Source organism: Anabrus simplex, chromosome 5 (assembly GCF_040414725.1).
Source record: "Anabrus simplex isolate iqAnaSimp1 chromosome 5, ASM4041472v1, whole genome shotgun sequence".
In the NCBI taxonomy this organism is placed as follows: domain Eukaryota; kingdom Metazoa; phylum Arthropoda; class Insecta; order Orthoptera; family Tettigoniidae; genus Anabrus; species Anabrus simplex.
The window spans coordinates 145,811,515-145,828,895 of record NC_090269.1 but is presented as its reverse complement, the minus strand read 5'-3'; the positions used below and the strand labels follow the sequence as shown (position 1 = coordinate 145,828,895).

Genomic DNA, 17,381 nt, shown 5'->3' with positions numbered 1-17,381 from the left:
GGAGGGTATATTTGATAGTTTGTTTAAATAAATTAGACTAAGAATTTAATGGTGTCAGAAAGTGTTTTATATAAAGGTCAATCTGATATTTGAACCCAAGTCCTCAGCCTGTCCTGTTCATAGAATACGACAGGATGACTTTGTGGAAAGATGCCAGCGACAGAAGTTCCTATGGTGAAACTTCAGACGACGACGGTGAATTCTGAATGATGTGGGTATTGGATCAATTTTAGTTACGATTTTTGTGATGATTTTGTTAACTGAAAGCTGTTTGAATTTATATTTGTGGTATATTTGAAGAAAATTAAATAGGTATGTAATTATTTGATTTTTTTCCCCCCGTATTTTGCCGTCGCAAATTTAGGGTTTGGGTCTTATTCGGTGGCAGGTGGTATTCGGGATTATAGGTACATTTTTATTCCATTTCAGCCGGCTGAAACTAGGATTTATAGGAATTATTAAAAAAGCCATTTGTAGAAGCTCTGTTGTCTTATCAGATAATTCTTTTGTATATTTTCTTTGATCATTACCAAAATTATTTGCGAAAATACACACAAAATGTTCTTTGTCCCGGGTAACTGATTTGTATAGCGCCACAGCAAATAGTGGAGACTTTGCCTGTGCTATGAGGAAGGGTACCAGGGCTATATTTTTTGGTAAGGTCATAGACACTGAGGTACAATTCACCACCTTGCCACGTGCATTCGTCAGTCTGGTCTCTTTAGTGCCTGTTAGTCTTTTAGTGTACAGTCAAGTACTGATTGGTTTTAATTGTTTAATCATGCCGTATTTCTTTTTAACTGTAATAAATGTGTAATATTGTTCCTTTGGTGAAAGATTTATTGTACAGTGTTGAATCAAAATCTCAAAAAGCTGTCTATCTTCACCTCTCTGTCAAAATTCGCTGAGAGAGCATGAAAAGCTTACCATTATTAGTTTTGATGTATATACCCCCCACTTCCCCCCCCCCACCTCCATCCTCTTACTATATCCCACAAACCCGGGTACTGTTTGTTGTCTGTATATTTTTTGCCCCCACACTTTTAATTCCCAATTGCCGCTACTGCCCATATTGACCTATGTAGCTGATATCTGGACAGTGACAAGTAGGGAGGAGAGTAGAATTCAAGCCAGTGAAATGAAATACCTAAGAAATATGATAGGAAAGACGATGAAAGACAGACAGAGAAAGAAGATCTAAGAAAGGAGGTCAGAATGGAAAACCTAAATGACAGAATTGTTAGGAGTAAATTAAGATGGTTTGGACATGTAAAGAGGTTGGAGGAGGGAGGAATATCAAAACAGATGGTGATGAAGTTGGAGGGAAAGAGAGCAAAAGGGAGACATAGAACAAGGTGGATCGATTCAATAGAGAAGAAACTTGGATGGGACAAAATAATAGAAGAGGAATGGTGGAATGAGAGAGGAAGGTGGAGGAGCTGGATAAGGGAAAAGGAGAAGGAGGAGGAACAAATAACAGGGAAAACACAATGAGAGGTCAGAAATGCTCAGGTAACAAAGCTAACAGTTATATACTGAACCCTTTGGTCCATATTGAGGGATACCTACCTTTCTTACCTATCAGCAAAATTCATGAGATCTGTCTCTTGGGTCGTATCAGGTTCTTCGTCACTTGCTGAGGTAAAGGTAGGGTTCAGTAATTCTAATTTATCTACTGGAATGAAAGGTCTGTTTAAAAGATTCCTATTTATTCAGGAAAATTCTGAAGCATTCTGATATGTCAACGGTATCATAGAAGTCAATTGTGTCCACTGGACACCACAATCATTTTTACATAAACGTCAGAACACTGGTGTGAGACTTTAACGTAACTGCCTGACGGGCATTCATCCTAGAAACCATTGTCTCAATTATTAATCATTTAAGAAAGGAAAGTCTGGAAATCCTTAAATTCGGCTTCCATGTGAGACCACATGTACCATCATAGTGATTCGTTATGGTCCAGCTCTCGTAACACAAACTCTGGACTCTGGGTATAATTAAGGCAGTCCAATTGGTGTGTGCCACACAGTGGTTCTATGGCATGGACCCTTAATTGAATCGATGTGACCTGCGTCTATGTCATGGACCGACATCTAATCTTCTAAGTTACTTTAAAGTCATTGTGGATGATGACCGCAAGGAAATGAGGCTACAATGGCGTACGGCCCTAATCTAAGTCACTGAGGTTGATGACCCCCTGACCATCCAAGTTTCTAGGCTGAAGGCTAAACACAATTAAGTTACATTGGTTGATGACCAAAGTTTCCACTTTACTATCCCCAGCACATTCACTGCTCAATCAATTAAAGTTCAACAATTACAACAATAGCAATGCTCACAAACTTTGTGGCAGTAAAATCCATTTCCTTCGGATATGTCCCCTTAATCATTACTTTACATTTTAATATTCCCCAGAAAACAAACTAAAATTTACAGAATGCATCTCCAAGTTATTCGCTTGATTAAAGTTATTTCAAAATGCGGTTTCACTGAATTTAATAATTAAATAAATCTAACTGATTTAGCGAAATGTTAAAGAACAGTAAATTTTATCTCCACGGACTCTGGTTTCTTCACAAATTTCTACGCAGCTGTGATGTGAATTCAATCTTGTAATGTTTTTCTGGCTGGAAAAGAATTGTTACATAATTCATGTCCAGTTATATATCTTGTCTCATGATTTCACACTTTAAAATCTAATCTAGTCCTAACCGTTATTAACACTTGGATTTGTGAGCAGTGTGTTCGGAATGTTGTTGTTGGGGACGGCGTTGACGAAGCACCGAAAACAGTCGATGAGGAATATAAAAGTGCATTGGAAATTATAAACATTCTAAAAAAGGACAATGAGACTCTTAAAGTTGAAAATCAAGAATTAAAAGAAAGACTGCGATCGCTAGAATTTGGGACTGACCATTCTTCGAGTGATATACTGGTACAAGTAACAAACTCGAGCACGTGGTGTCAAGTAGTTCGTGGATGGCCGGCTAAGAAGAAATCTACAACTGAATTTCCGGAAATAAACATTAGAAATAGGTTTTCTGCCCTAAATAATTTAATCCTGGAAGAAAGTGATCGCGCGCGTGAAACCAAATCATCACGATCCGTTGCCATGCCAAGTTTAAAATTTAGGCCTAGAATTCAGATTCAAGACCCAGTTAGGCCTAAATCAGCGAAGGTAGCTGTGTTTGGTGATAGCCAAGGAAGGGGAATTGTGGGAGTGATTAACGACGAGAATATAGCAGCAACCGGAGAAATATATCCAGGAGCTTCTATCAGCAGTGTTGTGGAAAACGTAGAAGCAGCAACTAGGAACTTCGGGAGCGGCGATGCAGTGCTTATCATCGGTGGGACGAACGACGTAGCTCGCGACGACGCCAAGAATGTAAGATCACAACTTAAACATACACTAGGGAAGCTGACCCACACTAACGTTTTTGTAGTGAACGTGCCCCACAGGCATGATTTGAGTAGAGACTCGTGTGTGAACATAGAAGTGGACAAGGTCAATACAGATATTGTTAAAATTTGTAAACATTTTCGGAATACTCAGGTTATTGAATGCAGCAGTTTTGAGAGATACTGTTATACAAAACATGGCCTCCATCTAAACAATTCAGGTAAACGAAAGATAGCAAATATTGTTCTAGATTTTATTAATCTTAAGATATGTACTGTAAAACAGGCAACTCCCTTGAGTTATAATACTGACCAGGAAAACTAGTAGAAAGAGCCAGCTGTAGGCCTACTTCAAGCTGGCTCAGTCAACTAGAAAAAGAAACTCAGGATAGTAAGGAATTTCAAGTTACCCAATTGCAACAGTCAAGTTTTAGGGAGGAAGGGGGTCTGAGATTGCTCTTGGTAAACTGTCAAAGTGTAGTAAATAAACAATTAAAATTCGGTACATTGATGGAATCTTATGAGACTGATGTGGTGATAGGAGTGGAATCGTGGTTGAAAGAAGGGGTGGGTAATAGAGAAGTATTTCCAGAAGGGTACACAGTCTATCGTAGAGACCGAGGAGATAAAAAGGGAGGGGGGGTGTTTATTCTGGTGAAGGAAACTTACTGTTCACATGAATGGTTTACCGATGAAAGGGGTGAAATATTAGGGATAAAATTAGTTTGTGATAATATGAAGGAGGTGGGAATTATAGGAACATACAGGCCTGGAAGAGAGGAAAGAGACATGGAAATCTTTGAAAAAATAATAGATTATACTCATAAAAACAATAATATTGATATGGTAATAATTGGGGGAGATCTAAATCTGCCTGAAGTTGAATGGAAAGGAGCTGCAAGTGAAGCCCATGAACAGAAACTGGCAAATAAGTTAATTTGGGAGGGAGGATTTACACAAGTAGTACAAGAACCGACTCGTCTCAATAACTTACTAGATGTATTCTTGGTTAAACCATGGGAAATTGTTGATAAAACTGAGGTAATTGAAGGAATAGGAGACCATAAGGCTGTAATAATGGATGTAGGACTCGTACCAAAAAGGCTTAATAAGAGGGTTACACAAGACAAGAAATTGTACAGAAAAACTAAAGTTGATGAATTTGGGACTTACCTTAAATCACAATTCAGTTGTTGGATAAGTGAAGGGAGTAACGTGGATACACTTTGGGCTAAATTTAAAGGAATTATTTGGGAAGGAGAGAAGAGATTTGTACCAGTTAAGAAGGGTAAAATGACCTCAGACCCTGTTTATTGTACAAGGGAAATAAGAAAATTAAAAAGAAAATGTAGAATAGTAAACAGGAAAATCAAAGAGGGTAGGGAGAGTAGAGAAACTAGAAAGCAGCTAATGAGGGAACTGAATAGAGTGAAAAAGGAAGCAAAAGAGAATTATATGAATGGCATACTTCAAGAGGGTAATGACCACAAAGGGAAATGGAAAAAGCTGTATTCATATATCAGGAATCAAAAAGGAAAAGGAGTCCAAATTCCTACAATGGTGGGAGAAGGGGGTGAACACTATTTAACAGATACTGAGAAAGCAAACCTATTTAGTAAGGAATTTAGAGATTCAGTAGATGATTGTCAAGAGTTGGAAACCGAAACAGAAGATAGAGAGGGAGAGAGACAGAGGGAAACAAGAAGCTTCTCATTCACAAATGAAGATATTTTCAGAGAAATCCAACTGCTTCAGCAAGGAAAAGCTGCAGGAAGTGATCAAATTACTGGGGAGGTATTAAAGACAATGGGGTGGTACATAGTGCCTTATTTAAAATTTCTCTTTGACTATGTCATAAATAATAGTGTAATACCAAAGGAATGGAAGGAATCTATAATAATACCAATTTATAAAGGAAAGGGTGATAAAAGGAAACCAGAGAACTACAGACCAATCAGCCTGACCAGTATAGTTTGTAAAATTCTGGAGAGTTTAATATCGAAGTACATCAGAGGGATATGTGATGATAAAAATTGGTTCATGAGGAGCCAGTATGGATTTAGAAAGAAATTTTCTTGTGAGGCACAACTGGTGGGATTTCAGCAGGACATATCAGATCAGTTGGATTCAGGAGGTCAGTTAGATTGCATAGCCATAGATCTTTGCAAAGCCTTTGATAGAGTGGAACATGGAATATTATTAAAGAAATTGGAGGGAATAGGATTGGACGTAAAGGTTACACGTTGGATAAAAGCATTTCTAAATTCAAGGGTTCAGAAAGTCAAAGTAGGAAATAATGTATCTCAGGAAGAGAAAGTTTGGAAGGGAATTGCACAGGGTAGTATAATCGGTCCGTTACTTTTCTTAATATACGCAAATGATTTAGGGAACAATATAACATCAAAAATAAGATTGTATGCGGATGACATAATTGTTTATAGAGAAATAAACAACATTGAGGATTGTTCAGATTTACAAAGGGACCTTGAATGTATCCAACAATGGGTTGAAGAGAATAACATGAAGGTTAATGGAGGCAAATCAACTGTTACAACATTTACAAACAGGAGCTTTAAAACTGAATTTGAATATACTTTGGATGGGGTAGTTATCTCAAAAGATGGCAAGTGCAAATACTTAGGTGTGAGATTTGAAAGTAATTTGCACTGGAAGGGTCATATTGATGACATTGTTGGGAAAGCATACAGATCATTACATGTCATAATGAGGTACTTAAAGGATGCAACAAAGAATTAAAAGAAAAAAGTTACTTGAGTATGGTTCGTCCATTATTGGAATATGCAAACAGTCTTTGGGATCCTCACCAAGAATACCTAATAAAAGAAATAGATAGTGTGCAGAGGAAAGCAGCAAGATTTGTAACAGGGGATTTCAGGAGAAAGAGTAGTGTATCAGAAATGTTAAAGGAACTTGGGTGGGAAACTTTAAGTAAGAGAAGGGAGAAAACTAGACTTATAGGATTATATAGAGCCTATACAGGAGAAGAAGCATGGGGAGATATCCGTGAGAGGCTTCAGTTGGAAAATAATTATATCGGCAGGACTGACCACAAATATAAAATTAGAAGGAATTTTAGCAGAAGCGATTGGGGTAAATTTTCATTCATTGGGAAGGGTGTGAAGGAGTGGAACAGTTTACCAGGGGTAGTGTTTGATCCTTTTCCAAAATCTGTACAGATATTCAAGAAGAGAATAAACAGCAACAGAGAAAATAAATGAAGTGTTAGAGGGCATTCGACCGGTGCAGGTTATTGTAAATAAAAAAATGTGTGTGAATAAATTAATTCCATCCCCTGGTCTAAGGAGTTTGGACAGCCAAAGTAGGGGACTGCCTGTAGGGGTGAAGTACAGTGGGGTCTTCGAGGGCCCTGGGACCACTACGGTAGCTGTGAAGGCCCTTCAGGAACTCTGAAAAGTGGTGGCAAAAGGGGCTCTGGTTAAGACGCAGCAGGTCGTTATGCTACTTAGGATCCAGAACGGGTAAAAAAAAAAAAGTAAATAAATAAATGCAATGTAAATATTATTGTTATACCAGTTTTATAGTATCATTTGAAGCAATTCCACATACTGTATATCAGTTGACTATATTTGTAAGTAGTACAGGAGATATTATAATTAGAATTTTGTAAACAATATAAATTTATTAAGGATGAGCTGTGTGTTTAATAGAAAACATTATTAGCGTGAATTATATAATATTGTATTATAGGAAAAATTTTCTTCTCTTGTTAATTTAATATTTAGTGCTTGACAATAATGTATTTTAGTGTACCATTTGCCACCGAGGTAGACACCTCATTTGCAAATAAAGAGATTTTGATTTGATTTGATTTGATAATCTACATACAAACCAAACAACTCGCCATACAATTGCGATGACATATCTCGTCATACCATTTATGAATTTTTAACACCCCTCACAGACAAACCGATCATCACGACCATCGCTCTATATTTTGGACAACCCTGAACTTGGTTACTCTGTTCCTTATACTCAAAGTTCATGATTTCAAATGTTCAATACGTCCCCAATTAAACAAATTTTACAGTATTTCACAATACTCAGATCATTACCGGCTATAAATTTCAACTAAATCCAGCATTTTAACGTTTTCCACGGCCGAGAATACAGTACAATCTCAATTCCACGCGTGTCCCGTTATATCAGCTGAGGCCTCTCGTCCCCCAATTTCGCTTGGCAGTAACATGAAACACCTGTTTGTTCCAGTTGACTGGCTTCTCAAAATGCTCTCTTTAAACTCTGCCGACATAATTAAACAAATACGATATTCTGACCAACAAAATGCACAGATTAAGCTTCAAGATGCCCACACTAATTATACGCGTCGCCAATTAATACCGCTATGGATTTCTATGAATTTCTTTCCATTCCCAACATTATAAAATATACCTCGGGCTATCATATCCCGGCTTCAATGACAGGTCCAACCTGATTCGTACATCTCATCTCAACTCATATAAAACATTCCTCGGGCTTCCGCGTCCCGGCTTCAATGACAGGTCCAACCTGATTCACAAATCTCATATCAACAAAACTAACCTCTATTTCCCAGCTCCACAATTATCATCGACAAAGAACTGGAATAAAATCCTTACTAGAAATCTCGACGTCTAATATCGCACAATGCATTAATCATGAATAACTTCGCATAAAGAATATCGTATTTAATAACTTGATTTTTACGAGAAAATGACTGAAACATTCTACTCGATCTTTTATTGTCAGTCAGACATAGTTTAAAATGGGCCTAGAAAAACGTTTCTCTCCGTGACCAAATTCATCACCCTAGGTTCTCACCCGACAGCGCGCTTCCACTCGATTGAAAATGAGTAACCATGGAACTCAAATTGCAGACAGGAAAAATTTACGTCGAATGAACATCTTAATTTGACATCACAAAATATAGGCAGTACACTCACACGGATGACGATCTACAATGAACGTGATATCACTTCTAAACCCTATTCAATAACTTTTTACAACATTATACGGCACTCGCAAGACTTCAAAAATTTATCCAAGTGGAAAATGAAACAAATGACTCTTTTAGTCGTATTCTCACATTTACAAAACTTAGTAGGGGGACCACTGCGTCGTACATCCCCATTCAAATACACTTTAGAGATCATGAGACAAGATATAAGAGGTAGTAAGATGGAAAGTCACCTACCTCATGTAGTCACGCCAGTGTTCGTCATAGGGCTCACCTGCGACCCTGGCATTTTATTTAGCCATTTTTACATTCATGGCTGTACATATCATTATGTTTCTTCAGGTTTCCTGGAATAAAGCATAAAAAAAAAAAAGAAAATACCCTTCACTTGTTTGCTAAGCGCACACGATGGACTATAATTATTCCGCACACGAATTACTTAATCACATTAGAATTTATTCAGTACTTTGACCGTCCTATCTGGTACAATTATTCACTCAAGAAAACTATCTCCTCATGGAGACAAGACCTAACCACAATGGCTAAAATCTGCAGTTGAACTCAGTCTACTTTCGTTGGTTTGATTTCGCAGAGCAGCTCAACAATTTTTCGTCCGCTTTGTATCACAAATGCCGGAGAAGGAGACTTCGTCATGGCGTCCCTTCATATTTATAGCAGTTACCCCCTCTCTTCGGATATCTCCCTTTGCCGCCAAGAAAATTTCTATAAATTTTCTGACTTACCTAAACTGTAATTTCAAGAGTTTTGAAAGTGACTACATGCTTGCTGCATTTCTGGCGGTAGTGTTCATGGACATTTAAAATTTATACGGGTTCGATTTGTGAGGTGATTGACCTCCTTTGATAGGCACTATATTTTTTTGACTTGGATTGGGTCACGCCATGTACACGCGCTTTGAAATAGTTCATAAAAATGAGTTGAGATTCTTCCGCCGTCGACACGTGTGGTTGACGTCACGTACCCCAGAGCGTGGGACCGAAGGTAATCACCCCCTCGTCACGTGTCAAATCCATGCTATCAAGAATCCAACTTTTAAATGATTGTTAATTTATGCATAATGTTCTTAGGGCACACAGGTCATGGGTTCAATACAAACAAACCTTATTAATCTGAAGTCATTGGAATGCAAAAACTGGACTTCAAATGACGTGATTTCATGCAATTAACCTTGATTCATAGTTCAAACCTGTCAAATGCCATGGAAAAAGCTATTTCCAAAATGTATCCAACAAGGTGCATTTACTTGGATAAACCACTGACAAACATAACCTCACACAACGAAAGGAAAAAACACATGATTCAAAGATGAGGAAAAGTTATGCTGGCTCCCCTGTGCAAATGCTTTATTTTTTGGATTAATGTACTAATCTAACCCCATGGCACTACAGCCCTGAAGGCCCTTGGCCTATGAAGCGACCGCTGCTCAGCCCGAAGGCCTGCAGATGATGAGATGCCACGTGGTCAGCACGACAAATCCTCTCGGCTGTTATTCTTGGCTTTCTAGACTGGGGCCACTATCTCACCATCAGATAGTTCCTCAGTTGTAATCATATAGGATGAGTGGCCTCGAACCAGCCCTTGCATCCAGGTAAAAATCCCTGACCTCGCCGGGAATTGAACCCGGGACCTCCGGGTAATAGGCAGGCATGCTACCCCTACTTAGTGGGGCCGGCGGATTAATGTAGTGTTTGCATTTTGTAGATGCCTTGTACTTGCACGGAAATTGCCCGACGCCTTTAAATCATCGTGGCTTATCAAACTTTCCTATGGCGAGCGAAGGAAGTTTCTCGCTACCATGTGCATTGCAACACAGCACGACGATCCCCACCCTTGTACAATTTCCCGGCTGGCACTTCTTGGGCTCGGCATTAAAAAACTAATATCGTTTAATGGACATTGACAATATTGTTTGGTGCGTACGAATTGAGTACATGAGCTACGCTTTCTTGCCAACTCTCTGCATCGCCAGTGTTCATGGATTCTGCTTCTCTGCACACTCCCTGCTACATGATAATGTGGCGTTCCTTAAAACGCTGAATACAAAAGAATTACGACTTTACTCGAACTTAACAAATGTGAAACACACCGAAGTGAGTGAAAGTATGGAAAGCTACCCCAGCATGTTCCGGAAGATGAATTCTGTCATGACATGGATAAATTTTGAGTTTAAATTACTCTGTAAAATACTGTTAAAAAAATGTAAAGGCAGTTTTGAATTAAAGGTCTGATTTTCGGTAATGGGACCGACACTGTTCTTCGAATTAAGAATTATCTGTATTTTGAATTAACCAATTTCAAATTATCAAGGTTCTACTGTATACGTACTGGAAACGGTTAGAGATCTGCTGTGCAACCATGGGTGGATAGAGTACACATAACAGAAAGAAATGATTCAAAACCCATGACTGAAACTTTTGTCATTTGGGGATAGAATAAGAATCCCCTCTCCTTGTTTGCTTTTTTTTTTATTTGCCCTCCACTGATAGGGCTGCAGCCATGTCTTCCTTTTGTCTATGATCTACCCACATGTTCTTACATGGCAAGTCGCTACTCTTCACCTGTACCATATGTACACTGCCTGACAAAAAAAAAAAAAAAAAAAAAAAACTGAAGCACCCAGTGGAAATGGTCGGATGTCAATGTAAATTTGTACACATACACACCATTGGTGGGTATGTAAATGATTAGAGTTACAATTCTCTATGACAGGTAGAATGGCCACCAGAATGCATTAGTGTTGTTACTAGGCCTGGCAGAGTATATAATGGGTGTGAACAGCGTCAGATGTTGAGTGATCCCTTTGAAGGACACGGCGATGGCGCGTACTTGTGTGAGACAGCGTTATCAGCAACTGAAAGGGTTTCAAAGTGGCCTCATTGTGGGTCTCCATTTAGCCGGCTGGTCGAATCGTGCAATATCCAGATTCGTGGGACATTCAGATGTGACAGTGGTCCAATGTTGGTCTGTATGGGAACGTAAGGGCAGGCATACTCCTTGTCAAGGTTCTGGTCGACGACATCTGACCACCACAAGCGAGGATCACTGTATTGTGCATCAAGCACATTGTAACCCCTACACACTTGCGCCTGCCATCCAACAACAAGTAATGGACTCCCTACAAGATTCTGTGTCATCCCGCACCATGGGTCGGAGACTAGGAGCAGCCGCACTAGGGAACCACCATACCATGCATAGGCTGCCGTTAAGACCACAACTCAAATGGCTATGTTTGGAGTGGTGCCGTGACCGCGAAGCATGGACTGCTGATGAATGGCATCGTATTGTGTTCAACGATGAATCGTGATTCTGTACTACCCCGGTTGATCATCGTCTGTAAGTACAGTATGGCGGTGACTTGGGAAGAGGTCCCATTCTTCCAATGTTTTGGAGAGGTGCAGTGATGCTACTCCTGGCGTCATGGTGTGGGGAGTCATCAGATATGACTTCAGGTCACGGCTAGTAGTTATTGAAAGAACTCTGATGGTACAATGGTATGTCATGGACATCCCATGCCTTTATGTGTTACCTCTCATGTGACAATATCGTGGTGGCATTTTTCAACAGGACAATGCTCCTCCATACATGACACATGTCTCTATGAACTGTCTGCGTGATGTTGAGGTACTCTCGCGACAAGCAGGATCCCCTGATCTCTCCCCGATAGAACATGTATGGAAGCATCTTGGACGTCAACTCTGCCCCAGGATACCAAGGACCAGTTACAACAGTTGCAGGCCAGCTTGCATGAGGAGAGGATACAATGGCTTTATGACACCCTTCACAACCGAATCAGTGCATGCATCCAGGCCAGAGTGGAGTGCAACTTCATACTGATAAGTGGTCTCATACTGTCAAATTTCTACCCCCTGTGAGTGGGGGATGCAGATGAAGAATTCACCCACGGTATGCCCTGCTTGTCGTAAGAGGCGACTAAAAGGGGCAACAAAGGGATGATTGAATTAGAACCATGAAAATATTTGTGATTAGTACCATCACATGGGGGAAACCATGGGTTGCCTTTACTTGCAAGTAGTACCAATATGATACAGATGTTGATTCCCATAGGGAATCTGAAATATTTGTTCCGAATGAGTAAATTTGTAATACCAATATAAATGGTCCGTTATTGGATATAAATTTTCCAGCTAACTCATGGGCCCAGCCTAGCACATGGGGGCGAAATGCTGGCAACCAAGAATGAGTTAGCTGGAAAATTTATAATGTCCAATAACAGACCATTTATATTGGTATTAGTACCAACTATGGTAGGTACATAATAAGTTTGTGATCAGTAGCAGCAGAGAGCGGTTCACTGCGGGTTTCCAGTACCTGTGATTAGTACTACTATATGAGCGACACCATTGGTCTGCATTGCCTGTGATTTGTGCCCACTATGTGAGGAACACCATGGGTTTACTTTGTCTACGATTGGCAGCATTATATGAGAAACACGATAGGTCTGCGTTACCTGTGCGATGTACAATACTTGTGAGTAGTACCATAATGTTTGGAACACCGTGAGTGTACTCTACTTTTGATTAGTACCGTAATTTGAGAAATACCATGATTTTACTTAACTAGTGATAAGTACCGTTATAAGGGACTGTTGACCGGGATTTTGAACCCCTTTAGACAAGAAGCATAATCGATTCAGGGTTGTGTTTTGGAAGCAGTCCCTTGGTCAGTAATATACAGCAGTTTCTGGGAAGGTTGGATCCACTGATTGTTTTAAATTCATATTCATCCATTCATTCTTCATCATCATGTTTTAAATCCTGGGCAGTGGCTGAATTTTGGACTTTTAAATTGTCATTGCATTTCGTCTCATTTCGCACCATTAGGAGCCAATGACCTAGATGTTAGGCCCCTTTTAAACAACAAGCATTATCATCAACATCATATGCAGTTTCCAGCTTTTGGCAGGTCTCCATATCCTGCTGTCTTCCTCTCCTCCTCTCTGTACACACTCTTCCATTCCTTTGGTCTTACTCTTGGTCATTTTCCTGTTATCTACATTTCGTGCATCCTCTTGAGTATCCTTTTCTTTGTCATTCTCTTCATCTGTCCGTACCATCTAAGTCTAGATGCCTCTATCCTGTTCTGTAGTGGCTCATCTCTAACCTTCTCATTTCTCATCTTATCCATTCTTGTCACTCCTATCCTGCTTCCATTTCACTTGCCTGTATCCTAGTCTCATTACTCAAGTTTCTGCTGCAAATATGTATAAAATACATCCTGTATATCATTCTTTTGCTTCTCTGAGAGACATCATTGCTTCAAACCAGGTTTCTGACACTTTTCAGGAAAGCTCCTGCTTTCTTCCACACTCAATTCCTTATCATTTCTTCCACTTTCCTCTGTGATACTCTGCAGGTACTTGAGAAACTCTCTACCTTCTTAAGCTGTTACCCTCCAAGCATTATCCCTCTCGTAGGTCTCTCCTTCTTTCTAGTTATGATCACTGTCTCACTCTTTTTGGCATTCAGTTTCATTCCATACTGTTTCACCTCCTCTTCTCATGCATGTAACTGCTCCTGGATATCCTCTTCTTTTTCTCCCCAGACTAAGAGGCCACCTGCAAACATCATCATTTTCATTTTTCCTTTCCCATTTTCCTTGCCACTTTTGCCCTTATCTCATCCATTACTACAATGAAGAGCACTTCCTTGTCTTAATCCAGTTTCTTGCTCAAACCAGTCTGTTCCCTCTCATCCTACTTTCACACAACTGACCTATTAATGCTTAAAAATGCAGTCTCAACTGATGAGTCATATAAAGAAAGGGGAACATTACTTACTTGGGTCGGTCGCTCAGTAAGGGCAAGCGATCGCGCCCTACTACGGCATCAATCTCTGCTTGGGCTCGCCTCTGAACTTCTGGGTTCAGCAGAAGGTAGAAGAAGCCGAAAGCTAAAGTCTTGGTTGTTGTCTCGGAGCCAGCCATGAACAGGTCCATACAGATGGCCACCAGCTGGGACTCTATAACACATACAGGATGTAAGTCAGCTTGTTGGATAAGCCCTTCCTAACCACTCATTCTTCATGCATAAATACATGTCACATTATACCAGTGGTCAGAAACAATCTCAACTGGGTATATGATCATTAGAGGGTGGTCATAATGATGCAAAAGGTTCGGATGTCCGGCTCCATGGCTAAGTGGTTAGCATGCTGGCCTTTGGTCACAGGGGTCCCAGGTTCGATTCCCGGCAGGGTCAGGAATTTTAACCTTAATTGGTTAACTTCACTGGCACGGGGGCTGGGTGTATGTGTCGGCTTCATCATCATTTTATTCTCATCACGACGCGCAGGTCACCTACTGGCGTCAAATCAAAAGACCTGTATCTGACGAGTCGTACTTGTCCTCGGACACTCCCGGCACTAAAAGCCATACGCCATTTCATTTCATAATGTTCGGATGTTAAGGAAAAGTGACATTCCGTTCCTGAGGTCATATACCTGAAATCTGAAAAACAACTGTGAATGGAGGGTCCCTGACCCCATTTAAAGCAATTTTATGTTCCATATAAATGAATATTTTGGCAATTTTTATTACTTTCATCATATTTTATTAATTTCAGTGATATTCATTCATTTCTTTCTTTCTTTCTTAATCTGTTTACCTTCCAGGGTTGGTTTCTCCCTTGGATTCAGTGAGGGATACCACCCATACCACCTCGAGGGCAGTGTCATGGAGCGTGAGACTTCGAATGAGGAGGATACAACTGGGAAGGATAATCAGTACCTCACCCAGGTGGCCTCACTTGCTATGCTGAATAGGGGCCTTGTGAGGGGATGGGAAGATTGGAAGAGATAGCCAAGGAAGTGGGAAGGAAGCGGTCATGGCCTTAACGTAGGAGAAGTGGGGAAAAACGGAAAACCACTTTGAGGACGGCTGAGGAGGGAATTGAACACTCATCTACTCAGTTGACCTCCCGAGGCTGAGTGGACCTTGTTCCAGCCCTCAAACGACTTTTCAAATTTCATGGGCGGGCCGGGAATCGAACCCGGGCCTCTGGGGGTGGCAGCTAACCACTACACCACAGAGGTGGACCACTGATATTCATATTTGGTTCTATTTTTGACCATTTTTGTTTAAACTGAGGCATCATTTTTAACAAGATACATGTTTTCTGTATCAGTTTTCAAACATAGGATTTCAAAATACTGTACTAGACGTATTTTTCTTTATTTTCATAAAATAGATAGCTAGCAGGTTTAAAAGACAGGATTCTAGATGCTCTACAAATGTACACAGACAGATACCAAAAAGCATGCTAATATTTAATTTGTTTTTAGAAAAAGAGAAAGAAAACTACAACTCAGGGCTACGATACTGAATGATTGTTAAAAGTTTTAATTTCCCTACTGTAACTCTTTCAGTTTGTAAGATTAAATGGGTCTGATAATATAGTTGATTCCCATAGGGAACTTGAATTATTTGTCCCGAATGAGTAAACGCTGGCAACCAGGAATGAGTTAACTGGAAAATTTATAATGTCCAATAATGGACCAAGTAAATTGATATATTAAATGTGTCTGCTGTATTATTGCTAATAACTTTTTGACTTAGTTATACTCTGATACTTACTACCTGTCCCTAAAATGCTTAAGTCATATTTTACCATTTATAGGTCATATTTAGCTAGTTTCTATGACATATTTTGCGTGCATACTTTGTACTTCTTCAGGACATAAACTTCCGAACCCTAGTGATAAATAATTTGAAAGAACTAATTTGACATCTCGCACTGTTTTGTACGATATAAACTTCATCATGATATATATTGACAAGCATTCACCTTAAGGTCCACATATTCAATACCATTTCATATTTTTATATAAGTGATTTGACATCATAATAATAATAATAGTTATTCTTCCTCAAATGACTGAGTTTGCCAAACTGACAAAGAATATCATACGATATAAATTTAGTACCTAATCTAATTACAATACGGAATAAAATCAATAATTCTATTGATAATGTTACTTGTTCACAAAGAACAGCAGATAAATTACTTGAATTGATTTAATTAATTTATATGAGGATCATTTAATGTGGTCCCTATGAGTGAGCAACTGAAGGAAGGGCAATTGCGTTGGTACGGACACATACAACATTGAGATTGCAATCGAGGAACCAAGGGGATGACGCGGACATCCAAGATCAACATGGTGGCGTAAAGCCGAAAAGGCCTTGAATAGAAATGGCATTCCAGTGGCAGAGACATCCAACTACAGGGCATACTCTCTAAGAATCAGAAGAGCCGGCTCCTCAGTGATACTTGGGAGTGTCCATTGTGGGCACACATATGGCCAGGAAAGAAGAAGAAGATTTAATTAAGTGTATGGAGCATAGAGGTGATGCCTCAAGATCGATATCGAGGCTTTCAATGTTTGTATGCCCCAGCTCACGATGGTCTCGTTCGGCACACCAAAGCGTCCTAAGTATGTGAGGAGGAATTTAGGAATGGTGCCCTTTGCACCCAGCATGAGCCCTATGATCTCGATGTCCTCAAGGTTGTACTTATTGAGGTAATAGTGAATGGTTAGTGAATATATCCTCCTTTTTCTCTTCATTGTGGGCTGTTCTGCATGTGCTTCAAATGTGACTGTCGGGTTGAGAATTGAACTTTTTTTTGCTCTCAGGTTTGAAGGCAATTGTGCCGATTTGTCTTGTTCCACCGTTAACTGTGAAGCCATGGACCTCTTCATGTACCAGATATCCTTTTCCACGTGGCATATTGGCCAAGGAAGAAGGGATGTGATGGTGTGTGGTGTTCTGTAGGTATCCACCGAATGGGCAAAGTCTAAGACGTGTGCCAAAGTTTCAATCTCACCGCATCCTCTGCAGTGGTTACTGTCTTTTGATCTGCCTGGTGTAGCGCACACAGGAGCTACATTCGCCGCCATTTCCGCTAAGCCTTTGTGAGTCTATCCTGTTTCCTTATCCACCAGATGGCTGGAGTAACCTTTTGATA

The 17,381-nt window shown here is 39.9% G+C and overlaps 1 protein-coding gene across 1 annotated transcript in view; it reads right to left on the bottom strand.

Annotated features, from left to right (window-relative positions):
- The window catches only part of Cyp303a1 (Probable cytochrome P450 303a1), a 68,919-nt gene that overhangs the window by 22,914 nt on the left and 28,624 nt on the right, over positions 1 to 17,381 (bottom strand). Inside the window, exon 5 of the mRNA XM_067147144.2 lies at positions 14,196 to 14,376. Coding sequence (XP_067003245.1) covers positions 14,196 to 14,376 — 181 coding nt within the window. The remainder of the gene's footprint in view (positions 1 to 14,195; positions 14,377 to 17,381) is intronic.